Here is a 12,962-nt window from a genome sequence, read left to right as displayed (position 1 = left end):
CATCTCGTTGCTAAGACAATGGTTTTGAGAACTATTGGGTGGCATATTCCTCTACACACGAATTATCACGCACAATGCAACTCGATTTACCTAGCGATTCGGCCCAGCTTGTAGAAGTTCTGCACAGATTTTGGATATCTGCGAAGTTTTCATATGCATGTAGCATCCTATGAGATGTGATACTGGTACCAGTGAATGCAACTCACTAAGCCACTTTCTGTAAAAGAGAACATAGTAGGCCATGCAGACATGTGTAAATCATCATCTTCTACTCCCTCCGATCCATATTTAATTGTCACTGATTTAGTACAACATTATACTAAATCAGCGACGATTAATATGGATCGGAGGGAGTACTATATTTTGAAGCCAACTCCAAATGAAATGAGACGAAAAGATGATGGAAGCAAATACTGAGGCAGAGAGTCAAATCATTTCTGGTAGAGCTAGATAAGTGATAACAGTAAACAGTTAGGCATGCCAGATTTTGTTTTGTTTTCCGAGCTAGCTAATGGTAAAGACAAAGTTCTCTCCAAGCCTGTTCTAATAACTTTCCTCACGGATAGACTGACAGAAAATAAAATTACGACTCTCCCCAGGGAGAGTAGTAGACTAGGAACTTCTTCAAATAGTTACTATGGGTGCTAATGCCTAGTTGAATATGTCAAGTGCCTGGTGTTGTGCATCCACTGCTTGAAGGATCCTCTTTGCCACTGCACAAGCATAAATTGAGGAACCTTCAGACACCTGCATTATTGTGGATGATGGAACATTACTGTCAATGACAATCGGCAATATGGGGAAAGGAGTTCCTGATGCTACTTAAAATAAATAATACTGTCAATACCTTAGTGTTAAACATGAATATGTAGTGATCACCAATAATCCCTCCAACCACATGGATGATCTCAAGATGGAATTCATCAAGAACCTTTGCAACATGAAGCAGGGAGGAGTTGGTCGTCTTCTTTTCTGTGAGCTTGATGTTTATTTCATTTTCCACTATGCGAACATCAACATGGCACTCCCTGGACCTCCTCTGAACCCATGAGCTTCTTATGGCCCCATCAAGCTGATTGTCTTGCTCATCCCTTATTGGCCTCATCGATGAGCTTTCACCATCAGCAGCGGCCTCTTCATCCAACTTTCTTATCTTTCTCCTATTAGTCCCATGCCACTTCTGTTCCACTAGGATCTTCAGTTCCTTCACTGTTCGATTCAGCTCATCTATGTATTCAATGGCATCACCTACTACTGAAGCCCTGTCATTCTAGAGAACAGTTCGGTAACACATTAGTGCCATATCAAACATATATGAGCAGTAGCCCCAAAAGGTGCAACCTAGATTTTTATGATTCTGTCACATTGTTTACGTTTTCATTGAGTAAATCAGGAAGTGTTGTCTAATCGGTTAAGGTTAGATCACTATAGAGGTCAATACTTTGCTGGAGAGTAGTGCAATGAGGACAATAATACTTATGAAAAAAATCAATATACATATGGAATATTGATTGCTTTCATTTTCTTTCATAATTAACTAGAAGGTACAAACACACTCGATCAAGATAATGGGGTAAGTATCTGCAAAGAGCACAACGAGCAACTAGTTCATAGCAATCATGTTTCATAGGATATCAGTATCAACCTGAATATAATGTAGCAACAGAGCTTGAGAACTATTCGACAGAAAGTTCAGCAGAAGCATATTATCTAACACATGTTTCTTTGAATCTACATCAGACAGATGACAGTTTTGCGAATGGGTTTTTGTTGATGTTTTATAAAGCACTGGTTTATCGGACTGCATAGTACTTTGGTGTTGCCACTTCTAAGTGTCTTAACACACTGAGAGTAAATGGATGAAGTTATTCAGAAATTCAATTATCTTCACAAAACCAATGAAAACTGGAAAGTGGCCTGAAATTTTAATTGTTAGCTTCTATTAATGAAGTATTCTGTACATGTAGCGTCATTGAACAAACCCTAGTGATTAGCTTCTATAGTTGACTATTCTGGACATCTGATAATCATCAAATCTCCTAAACGTGCAAAATGATGAACAAGACAAACCTTGGTAGGATTGGGGAAGAGCATTCTTAAAGTCTTATACTTCACATTTAGCTGTTCCCTCCTCTCTCTCTCTGTCGCAAAGTTAGCTTTTCCTTTTCCCTTTCCGAAGTCACCCTTCCCTCTTCTGCCCTCCAGTACAGTATCAAATTGCCTGTCATCCATATCCTGAAAAAGATCTCCTCCGACACTTCCAACCCCAAGGATGGCATCTCTTTCATCCTCACTGGGGAACAGCCCATAATTTTGCGGCAGTGAATGGCAGATATCCTTTAGTGCGTGAGACTGGGCAGCATGGTACCCTAACTGCAATGCCGGATCACTAGTGTACATTAATCCACTGTCAGGAATTGCTGCCACTCCTGTAAACTCATCATTAAGATCCAAATAGTTGGTACCACCACTTAGTGCTGTATCACCAAAAACTGATGCTGTTGGAGGGAACACTGGAGCCACAGTGCAGTGGAGAAGGTTTAAGAGATCAGGTGCTGGTGTGTAACCACTGTTTGGATAAAGCGCAGCATCATACTGTTGAATCTGTTGTTGCACCAATATGTTTTGTGGATCTTCGCTAAGCTGATGGTTGATTATTTGGTCTTGAATGGTGCAGATAGAAGTATCCCAGGTCGCAGTTTCCACTGGTCGCATATCCTGCTCCAAACCAATTCCTAGTTGATGCTGAAGGTGGTTGATTGCTCTTGCAGCTTCAGAAGAAAGATTGGTCGAATCAGAAAGGATATCTGCAGAAAACGACTGCACCTTGAATCTCTGTAGCTCAATATTTGTGTTGTCGTTGCATTTAGGAGCCAGAGAAGAATCATGGGTCAAAGATCCTGTCATGAGATTGTGATCATGGGAACCTTCAAAATAGTCACCTCCAACAATCATTTTGACGAAACAGTGCCTGGCACCTTCAATCCAAATCTAGAATCAACACAACATGAAAACGGATGAGCACAGAAAGAAACGCATTGAAGAACAGGATTTTGACACAGAATCAAATGCAAGAGGAAATCGAATAAAAAATTCAGTAGCATCTTAGATATGGACTGATCTTGAGCTGAAATATAATGGTAATTACTTGCAGTGCACTTACTAAGGGGAAAAAATGACTCAACAGGAATGCAGCAGCAGCAGATAGAATTCGATCGGATGTGGAAATTGCAGTTGGCCTGGCTGTTTTGGTTGTTGCAAAAGAGGTAGAGCCGTGGAGTTTTAAGCTATGCAATGTGGCTGTCTGTTCTTCCGTGTAGAGAAGTCCCATATAGGATGATTAATAAGACATGAAGCAACTTTGCTTGTTCCAGACCTAACAAACCCCTTACCATCTTTTTCTGTTCCCTAATCCTATTCATATTTGATGTTTGATACAATGTGCTTCAACTACCACATGCTCAGTAGCCAATCAGCAAAATGTTTAGTAGCACGGAATAATTTGTAATGGTAATACAACTCAGTAAGTGCAAGATGATCAGTAAAATGAAGCACATGAAATCCATGGTGTCTGAATCTTTTGATGTTTAATCTCACCAACTAAGACTTAAAAAGCAACTGTTAATCAGGGATCACATCTAGCGAACAGTAGCAATAAGCACTAGAGGTGAACATACCTATCTTTTTGGTACAGCTGATGATTGAATGAGCGAGGCTTTGTTCATGAAGCTGCAACTCGAAGACCCATGAAGCCTAGTTTCTGTGCTATGCCAAGAATATTATAGCGGTAAGTCATGAAACCATAATTTGGTTGTCACACAAAAATGATGGGGCAGAAAATAACAGAATGCGCCCATACTAAAGGTCAATGCAAAGGACTATCATATGGTTATTATTGTTTCTGTTATTATTAGGAGACAGACACGAGAAAGACGGAAAGCTCACACCCTTTGAATTTGGCATCTTTGATGTTATTCACCCACAGGAAGTTGAGAAATGTAGGTCATGCCTTCTGCCCCCTTACCATATTTTATGAATGCACTGGTGTGCTACAACTACCTACAGAATTGCAAGTATCCAAAGAGCACATGATCTTGTATTATGGAATATTCATATCAGCCTTATTCTTTTGATTATCTATGTTTTTGTATATATTGGTGTGATGTTCTTGGTTTACTAAAATATGAAATATTTAGACATCTTCACCTTCATGGTACAGATTATCGAGTATCAAGTCTGTAGTTACATTTAAAGAAAAACTTCCACCAGAATATATATGTAGCATTAAATCTGCTTTTCTAGTAAGCTTGCCGCTTCAAGAGACTGAGGGATGAGCATGATAGAAATGGCAGGTCTGTTAGTGTATCTGGCTGTTATGGTGGTATAGGATTTGTTAGGATTGATTGTAATCTCCTATAATGTCACTAATGTGGTGGCGTCATACCTTCAGATTTCGTATAATTTATGATAAGTGGTATTCAAACACTAAATCTTCATGTTTTGCATTTTCACCAGGGTTATAGGTAGATCAATGTCAGTGATGAACTGATTAGGATTTAAAATATAACTAACAGTTCTGGATTAAAGCCATGGACTACAGAATAACTGATAGTACCACAATCAATTTGAAATCAGACAAGTAACTTGTTTATGCTTGAGTTTCATGACATCTCCCTTGTCTCAATGGCAGGGTCGGCTAAGAGAACACCAATTTTATGTTCATTTTATCTATTCCTTTAGGTACTTATGTCTTATTAGATTTTTGGAGTCTGTTCTCATGATGCCGATCCTGTTAGCCCCACCATTTTTCTTAATGCTGCCAATACGGCTGTTACCTCTGTCATTTGATCTGTGATGGATCCCAGATGGCGTATCTGCCACCAATGTTTGCTGTTGTCTGATTTGCTTATTCTGAAAATATCCTGCAAACTGTATTGCCATTGAACTGCTAACACACATAGGACTGAACTTCGAAGATGGAACTTATGGCTCTCGAAGAGTTGTCTGTTGCATTGCTCGGATCTTCAGCATTCTGACCCTTTGAGAGCCGAAAGCCATTTCTTGAAGCAAAACAGAGTTTGATCATTCGCGGTGGGTTCTCGAGAAGGAGTACATCATAGCTTTCTGTACTTACAAACAGTCCATTTGTGCTTTCTCAGCTGATGTGTTTGTCATCTTGATAGCACCGTGCGTCCTTCCAAACATAGCCAGCACATTTCTGTTATGCTCTGACATGCCGTCGCGCAAGCATGTTAGTGTAACGAATGCAGTTTGCACTTCTTGGAGCAGCATGCAGGGTCTCATGCTCATCAGATTTTACCCCACAACTCCTACTTACTAGCATGCACAGCGCACATCAACGGCATCCACAGAACTTTCAGCCATGCACAACGTCTCTTCATCTGAACTTGTCGACGAACGGACTACTGAACTGCGTAAAGCAACCAGCAGTAACTTGTGTCTGGATTAGTGGCGCACAGACCGAGACTTGAAACTCCTGTATTTCACGGGCCTTGCTATTTTAGATATCCTAATATTTTTTTGTTGAGTCGCGTACATGGTCGCAAGTTCTTCCGTTCTTGTGGGTTATCTTGCAACCTGGATATGGTAATAGTCAGATGTTCGTTCCACTGATGAGCTCCCCGCCTGATAGAAATGCGGTAGATAGCCATTTTGGCGTGTGCATTTCCTCCTGGCTTCATGAAACTGTACCGAACAAGAGAGGACATGTGGTGCCTGGAGTATTTCATGTAACGGAGTATTTCCTCTTGGCTTCATGAACCTACACCTTATAATATGTTTTATATGCATCCGTACGTAGTCTGTCCTTGTCGAAATTTCTAAAAAAACTTATATTTAGAAACCGTCCTTATCGAAATTTCTAAAAAGACTTGTATTTAGAAACAGAGAGGGAGTGGTACGTGCTACGTATCCTGTGAGACGAGAGACGGGGAGAAGGGGCGGGGAAGACGTACGTACATACCGTACATCTCATGCCCTCCTTGCTCCGGCTGGATTCTTGGCACGCGGAATGCGTTCGCGGATTCCGCGGCGCACCCTCGTAACGGCATTCTTCCGTGCAAAAGACTTCCACTGTGCCTGTACGGTACGGGCTCCTTCCGTTTTCTCTTTTCTTTTGCGGGGAGGGGAGGGGACGGGCTCCTTCCGTTGCCGCAGCTCTCGCTTGAAAAGTGGATGTCCCTTCAACCGACCTTTTCTTCTCTTTCCCTCTCTCTGTCTCTCTCCACCCTCAAGGCCAGTCGCCTCCAGAGTGCTGAGTGCACGCAGCTGTTCCCGCAAGTTTACGATGGCGATCTTTTTTCTTTCTTTTCTTGAGTACATCACTAGAGCATCTATGGCCAGGCGCCTCAAACCGGTCTCATACATCCGGGCGGGCCGCCCCGTCACTGTTTGGTCATGGTTTTTTTTTTTGGAGGATCAAAATGGCCCTCAAACGTTGTCTGACTAGATTGCACTCTGGATTACATCATTAGAGTGCACAGCCGTTCGTGGCCTCTGCGCCGGCAGCTCCGGCAAAGCATTCCTCTCTTTCATCCTCGCCGCGGGGGACATCATCTCCGGCCTGGACGTCATTGCGGTACGTCTGGCAACTCTCTGGCTCCACCTTGTGCTTGATGTGTTCGACACATTGTCTGACTGAATTTTTTTTATAATTTTGTTAGGGAAAACGATGGGTTCCGATGCTTCGTCCGACGAGGAGTATGGACCGACGGAGCTTGACCAAATCATTCAAGACGAGTTCTTCGATTTCTCGGATTCAGGCGAAAAAGTGGACATGATTATGCTCATGAGCATGCAAGAGGAAATGGACCGTCAAGTGGAGCATATTCTCAACTTCAAGGGCTCAATCAAAGGAAGAAGAGTGATCAACCGGGATATGGTGTCCGGAGCAAAGCTACTGTACAAAGACTACTTTACTCCCAAGCCTGCTTTCCCGGATGATCCATGGTATCGTTGCCGTTTTCGCATGAGGGAACCATTGTTCTTGCGCATTGTGGAGGAAGTGGAGGCACACGACGACCACTTCAACCTCACAAGGCATTGCCGCGGACAACTCTCTTTCTCTCCCGAGCAGAAGTGCATGGCTCTTTGAGGATGATTGCACTTGGTACTGCTGCAGATGCCATTGGTGAGATGGTCAGGAGGGGGAGAGCACGTGCTTGAAGACTACTGTCAAGTTTGCCCGCGTCGTGGTGGAGGCGAACCAAATGTGTAGGACACGGAGAAGTTGTTGGCTATTGGACAGGCAAGAGGGTTTCCAGAAATGCTCGGATCAATTGATTGCATGCATTGGCAATGGAAGAACTGCTCCAAAAGTTTGCAGGGGAATATATCAAGGTCACACCAAAGAGGCAACCATCATACTAGAAGCGGTGACATCACATAACTTATGGATTTGGCATGCTTTCCTTGGAATGTCGGGTTCTCACAACGACATCAATGTGCTTCAACGATCTTCGGTGTTCAGGAGGCTTTGCAATGGGGAATCACTACCATGCAACTAAACCGTCAACGGCCGAGACTACAACATGGGATACTATCTTGCCGATGGTATCTATCCTCAATGAGCAGCATTTGTGAAGACCATATCCGAGCCGCGTGGCAAGAAACAGAGCCACTTTGCAACAATGCAGGAAGGGGCTAGGAAGGATGTGGAGAGAGCATTTGATGTGCTTCAAGCTCGTTGGGGAATTATGCGGAGTGCAACGATGTGGGAATCAGAAACTTTGTAGCAGCTGATGACATATTGTGTTATTCTGCATAATATGATTGTCGAGGATGGGGGTGATGGTGTAACCCAAACCCATGATTTCGAAGCATCTGAAGAATAAGTTCAAATCCCGGAAGATCAAGATGCGGCTCAACTGATGAACTTTTTTTCAGATGCATCAGAATCTTCGAGATCAGCACGTGCACACACAACTACTCAATGATCTTGTGGAGCACATGTGGACCCACAATGGCATCCAAGAAGCAAATGCTTGAGTTTGACACTTAAAATAAAATTTATGTAAACACTATCTATACTTCGTACCAATATTTGTTATTTACGTGCCACATTGGCTTGTATGATCGACGTGCATGTATTTACATGAATTTGAGAATCTGGATTTGAGATATGTTGTTACGGGGACGGAAACATGAGGGCCTGTTCAGATCCGCCCGCGGGCGTGCCTGGACGCGTCTGCCGACGTATAGTGGATGGGATTTTTCATGTCCGGCTATAGATGCTGGAAGTGCGCATCCTTGCGTTTGTACGAGTAAAACCAGATGAAAAAAGGGCCTTTAGGCTGGTTGTAATGGGGAGTATCATATACTAGTATCATGCATATGATACTAGTGTGTGATACTACCTTCGTAATGCATAGTATCATAAGTTAGTATCTTAGATTGCCTTATTAATTGCCATGCATGATACAAACTAGCGGAGCATTTAATATGATATGATAAGGCTCCTCTATTGGTTGTGAGATGGGCTAAAAAATAGCATTCACACTACGCATGCATATAGAAATAGTACATCGAAGTATCAATTAGCTACTAAAAATAAATGCAATGCGCCCTAAACTTTGTCTATTGTGGAAACACATGCAAATTTAATTGTGCCTTCTAAACTGTGACGGAGGGAGTATCATGATATGATAGTACATCCTCTCTTTTCTCATTTAATTGTGTGCCACATCATCCAAAACGTCTAGTTGGCATGCATGATACTACTTATAATACTCCCACTACAACCAGCCTTAGGCGAGTGCTCGCCTTTGTTTTCCTCCCGGCCGGGTAGGTCAATGCTTACTTTGTTCTACTACTAGTACCATTTAAAATCTAAGAGAAAGAACAAAAACACTCTTGTCAATGCCTCGAGCATGCCCCCGGTGGCCATGGACCATATCCATATGGTTCGCAAGAAAGACATCTCGGGCGTCTTCTGACGGTACAAACTGCAAGACATCTAGTTGCTGAAATAAAGTTTTTGATGATTGATAGTGGCTAGCCGGGGCGCGCACGTCCAGATAAGTGTAGAAGCAAGCAACCTTGTAAGCATTGGAGCGAGGGTCCTGGCCAAGACCAAACGCCTGAGCACCTGGGACGAAGCGGTTGACGGGCCCGACGTTGTGAGGGGTCCGGGTCGGAGGAAGCGTGATGGTGCGCCGAGTGGCAGGGTTAACTATGTGCACCGTATCGTCAGCGGGCAACAACATCAGTCCATCGCAGTGCGCCATGCCGTGCAACGCCTTCTTCTTGGAGCGGTAGTCGGACACCGCGTGTAGGAGCGTGGCGACGCCCTGCTGCTTCCCATCGCACTGGTACAGACCGGCGGCGGTCACCTCTCCGGTCGAAGAAGCGAGAGGGCCATCGTCGTCGTTCTCCCCGATCCACGGCGCGACGAGCAGGGACGTAGTCTGGAGGCGAAGGTGATCGCGGAGGAAGGAGTCCTCGTCGATGATGCAGCGCCAGGCCTTGCAGACGGACCTGAACCGCAGCAGCGACTCCACGGGGAGCCGCGGCAGGATCTCCGACACCAGCTCGTCCGGCAGGTACGATATGCTCGTCTTTGTCTTGGTGGTGGTCGTCTCGTCGACGTGCATGGCGGCTCTCGAGTATTCCTTTCTTTGGAGCTTTTTTGAGGGCAAACTGGAGAAGTACTTCCGAGGCAAATTGATCGACCGGTGCAAGGATCGGCTCCAGTTGTAGACATGCACGTTTACGAGGGTCTGGCTCGATTACGTGTGGGCCATAAGGGTCGTGGATTGGTGTTCAATGTCGCGACTCGAGAGTCAGAGTCGAGCTTCAGTTGAAAAGAGAAAAGAGATTCCAATTCTAACTGCCGTCTCCCATCGAAAATCAGTTGGAGCTCCAAAACACGTGGACTGTCGTGTACACGTCCATCTACGAGCGAGGAGGAGGTGCCTAATTTTTGCTTTGGTAGCGAGAAGGTGGAATGGGCTTCTTCTTTTTTCGGGGGGAAGGGTTCTGTATTAATTAACCCGGATCAGTATGATCCAGTGCACACAGTTTTACAACTCTCTTAAGACTCGACCGTAGCCAGACGGCCGTCTTAACCTCAACCTTCCCAATCTTAGCTAGTTCATGGCTAACAAGATTACACTCCCTCTAACTCAGTAACTCTATCAATCTTTCCCTCAGAAAAAAAAAGTAACTCTATCAATCCACTAAAGCTGACGGGCACTTTGCTGCGCCAATTTTTGTTGTCGTGTCCATTGTGTATTTTCAGTCATCTGATGGTCGATGCCAGTGTTGCACTCTTTGTTTTTGTGTTCATTAATTGTTGTGGCTAGTTTTGTTATTGACTTTTGATCGGACATCGGGTTTACCTATGAGTGCAGGAGCGGTGAATGGATGTGGGTGTTGTGTTCTTACTTATATGATATTAGTTGTCATTCAGTGCCACACGTGTGACACATAACCTAGAAAAATCTACATGCACACCATGTACACTACATATGCTGGATCTAAGTGGCTGAAAACAGCGAACATCCTCTTACAACCGGAACCCCCTTGTCCAATCGAGATTCTAATTTTTAGAGAGCTTGGTATTTTTAGAGATGTGGACATTTTCTTTATGATGAAGAAGACATACATCATACATAAGAGTATGACACAGAGGGATCCAATTATTTTAATGGTGCGGTCGGCCCAAATACCAGTCAAGCGTGGGCACCATCACGCCAACTCGGGTTCAACGTGGGACAAACAAGCAAATAAACAAACAAACAAAAATCAGGCACCAGCTGGAATCAAAATGCAATAGCACATTATTGATGCCAGTCAACATAACTCAGATAACAGAACAGCGTAATTCGAATATACCTTCATGTTCGATAACATTAGTTAAATAAATATATTGAAACCTAGATCTGAACTAGGCTTGAAACATAGAAGATTACATAAAAATTGGCCACAATTTTTCGTGTGTACTCAACAAACGTGTCGGTGTCGAGGTGATGATACCTCAAGTGCCCCATTTCAATCACATCCTTCATATTAAACACAGGAGTTTGAAGATTGCAGTACTACCTCCGTCCGGGTTTATTAGGCCTGTGGACGGAGGAAGCGCGTCCGGTTTTAAAAGGCCCCTGCATCGATTTGTGCTGCCAACGCTTCGTTCCTTTCTCTATCTGACGGGGCTGCATGCAGATTAATTGAGTGTGGGGCTGTCAAAAGGGTTCCCAAGCGCCAGGGATTGGCTAGATTATTTGACCGTGGGGCTGCATGCAGGAAGCTGTGCGGAGCAGCATTGCTTTTGCAGTTAATCACGCGAGAAAACCGAAGGAGCGGTGCTTATTTTGAGGAAGTAATTGTGGTGCCTTGATACCTGCGTTTTGGTCCAGGGGTTTAAGGCCCCTCCCAATGCTCCACCTTGTACAGGTGCTAAGCCTTCCACGTAGGCAAAAAATCTGATGTGGCAGGTTATTTAAGAGGAAAAAGATGAGTGTGGTGACCACAGGAAGAACCAATGCTAAACGCATGAACCTAGGCAAAACATTTAAAGGAAAGAAACCCACCAATACATGAAGAGCTTTAGTTGCTAAATCATTAAATGAAACAAGCTTAGCAACCATAAGGCTGGTCATAGTGGGAGTAACATAGGTAGTAACATAGATGCCACATAAGCAAAAATGATGATGTGGCAAGTAGTTAATGAGGAGAGAGGCAAATAGAGTAACATAATATGTTACCATCACATAGCGGTTTCCAATGCATAATGAGTCTACAAAGTAATAAATGAAGGCAACTATGTTACCACACCTATGACACTACCCACTATGAAGGTAGTAACATAGACTAGTAACATATGTATGTTACTAGTCTAAGTTACTCCCCACTATGACCAGCCTAAGCTAAGCACCTATGCATTGGGAGTATAGTTGCTAAGCTATTTAATGTGCTTAACACCTCATCTAAGCACCCATGCATTGGCAGTAGCCTAATAAACCCAGACGGAGGGAGTAGTAGAGAGAGTCTTCTTGAAAATGGAACACTATGGCGTCCGGAGTCGCGATCTTTGGAATAAAAGATTGGAATAAGAATGGCCCAGTGACGACATGACGCAGATCCCATCGTGGCGGATTGACGCCATCATCTAGATCAGCGCACATCCACATCTCAAAAACCGCGTGATCATACGCTGCCCGAGGTGCGCATACACACAGCTCCCCGCGGAGCTCGGTTAAATTGGAAGCCTCGTAGTCCAACCTCGGAGTGCAAGGAGGCGCCCGTACGATGTTGAACGACTCATCCTCCAACCTGAAACGGAAGAAGCATGGAGCAGCTGGTGAACCATGCGGAACCACCTGCTTGACGATCCAGAGCAAGGAGCCCTTGAAGAAGGTCGCCGTGCGCCGTGGCATGAAATGATGCGGCGGCGGCGATACCGCCGTGTCACGCCAACAAAGGTCTTTTCATATGGTGCACACCCCCATCCTGACAGTGTCTCCACCCAGGGTGCATCTGTCGCGGTGGACATACAAGCGAGCAACCTTGTAAGTATTGGAGCGAGGGTCGTGGCCAAGACCGAACGCCTGATGAGGACCTTGGAAGACGGCGTTAGGGGTAGGGGGAAGCGTGATGGTGCGCCGAGTGGCAGGGTTAACCACGTGCACCGTATCATCAGCGGGCAACAACGCCAGTCCATCGCAGTGTGCCATGCTGTGCAACGCCTCCATCCTGTTGTGGTAGTCGGGCATGGCGTGTACGAGTGTGGCGGCGTCCTGCTGCTTCTCATCCCACTGGTAGAAAACCGGCGGTGGTCACCTCTCCGGTCGAGGAAGCGAAAGGGCCATCGTCGTCGTTCTCACCGATCCAGGGCGCGACGAGAAGGAAGGAGGTCTGGTGGCGGAGGTGCTCCCGGTGGAAGGAGTCCTCGTCGATGATGCCGCGCCAGGCCTTGCAGACGGACCTGAATCGGAGCAGCGGCT

The 12,962-nt window shown here is 44.8% G+C and overlaps 2 protein-coding genes across 2 annotated transcripts; both read right to left on the bottom strand.

Moving 5' to 3' along the window:
* Window positions 1-414: 414 nt before the first annotated feature.
* LOC123190322 (transcription factor EAT1) lies at window positions 415-3,794 on the bottom strand. Its single transcript, XM_044602942.1, has 5 exons — window positions 3,678-3,794; window positions 3,164-3,304; window positions 2,071-2,991; window positions 848-1,270; window positions 415-747 (listed from the first exon to the last, which is right to left on the bottom strand). Exons 3-5 carry the CDS (start codon window positions 2,953-2,955, stop codon window positions 652-654), a joined length of 1,404 nt encoding a protein of 467 aa, XP_044458877.1. The 5' UTR covers window positions 2,956-2,991; window positions 3,164-3,304; window positions 3,678-3,794; the 3' UTR covers window positions 415-651.
* Window positions 3,795-8,646: 4,852 nt separating this feature from the next.
* Window positions 8,647-9,918, bottom strand: LOC123190321 (F-box/kelch-repeat protein At2g43270-like). The gene has a single exon (XM_044602941.1). It carries the CDS (start codon window positions 9,609-9,611, stop codon window positions 8,841-8,843), a length of 771 nt encoding a protein of 256 aa, XP_044458876.1. The 5' UTR covers window positions 9,612-9,918; the 3' UTR covers window positions 8,647-8,840.
* Between the last annotated feature and the right edge of the window lie 3,044 nt (window positions 9,919-12,962).

This window comes from Triticum aestivum, chromosome 2A, assembly GCF_018294505.1.
Source record: "Triticum aestivum cultivar Chinese Spring chromosome 2A, IWGSC CS RefSeq v2.1, whole genome shotgun sequence".
Taxonomy (NCBI): Eukaryota; Viridiplantae; Streptophyta; class Magnoliopsida; order Poales; family Poaceae; genus Triticum; species Triticum aestivum.
The sequence above is the reverse complement of the archived record's forward strand: the minus strand, read 5'-3'. Positions and strand labels throughout refer to the sequence as shown.

What these genes read in the sequence shown, in the direction of transcription:
- LOC123190322 (XM_044602942.1), bottom strand. Translation starts at nt 2,955, where the DNA reads ATGATTGTTGGAGGTGACTATTTTGAAGGTTCCCATGATCACAATCTC. An exon ending in TCTTCCCCAATCCTACCAAG is followed by an intron (nt 1,271 to 2,070) that starts GTTTGTCTTGTT and finishes ACTGTTCTCTAG; the next exon opens with AATGACAGGGCTTCAGTAGT. An exon ending in TATTCATGTTTAACACTAAG is followed by an intron (nt 748 to 847) that starts GTATTGACAGTA and finishes ACAATAATGCAG; the next exon opens with GTGTCTGAAGGTTCCTCAAT.
- LOC123190321 (XM_044602941.1), bottom strand. Translation starts at nt 9,611, where the DNA reads ATGCACGTCGACGAGACGACCACCACCAAGACAAAGACGAGCATATCG.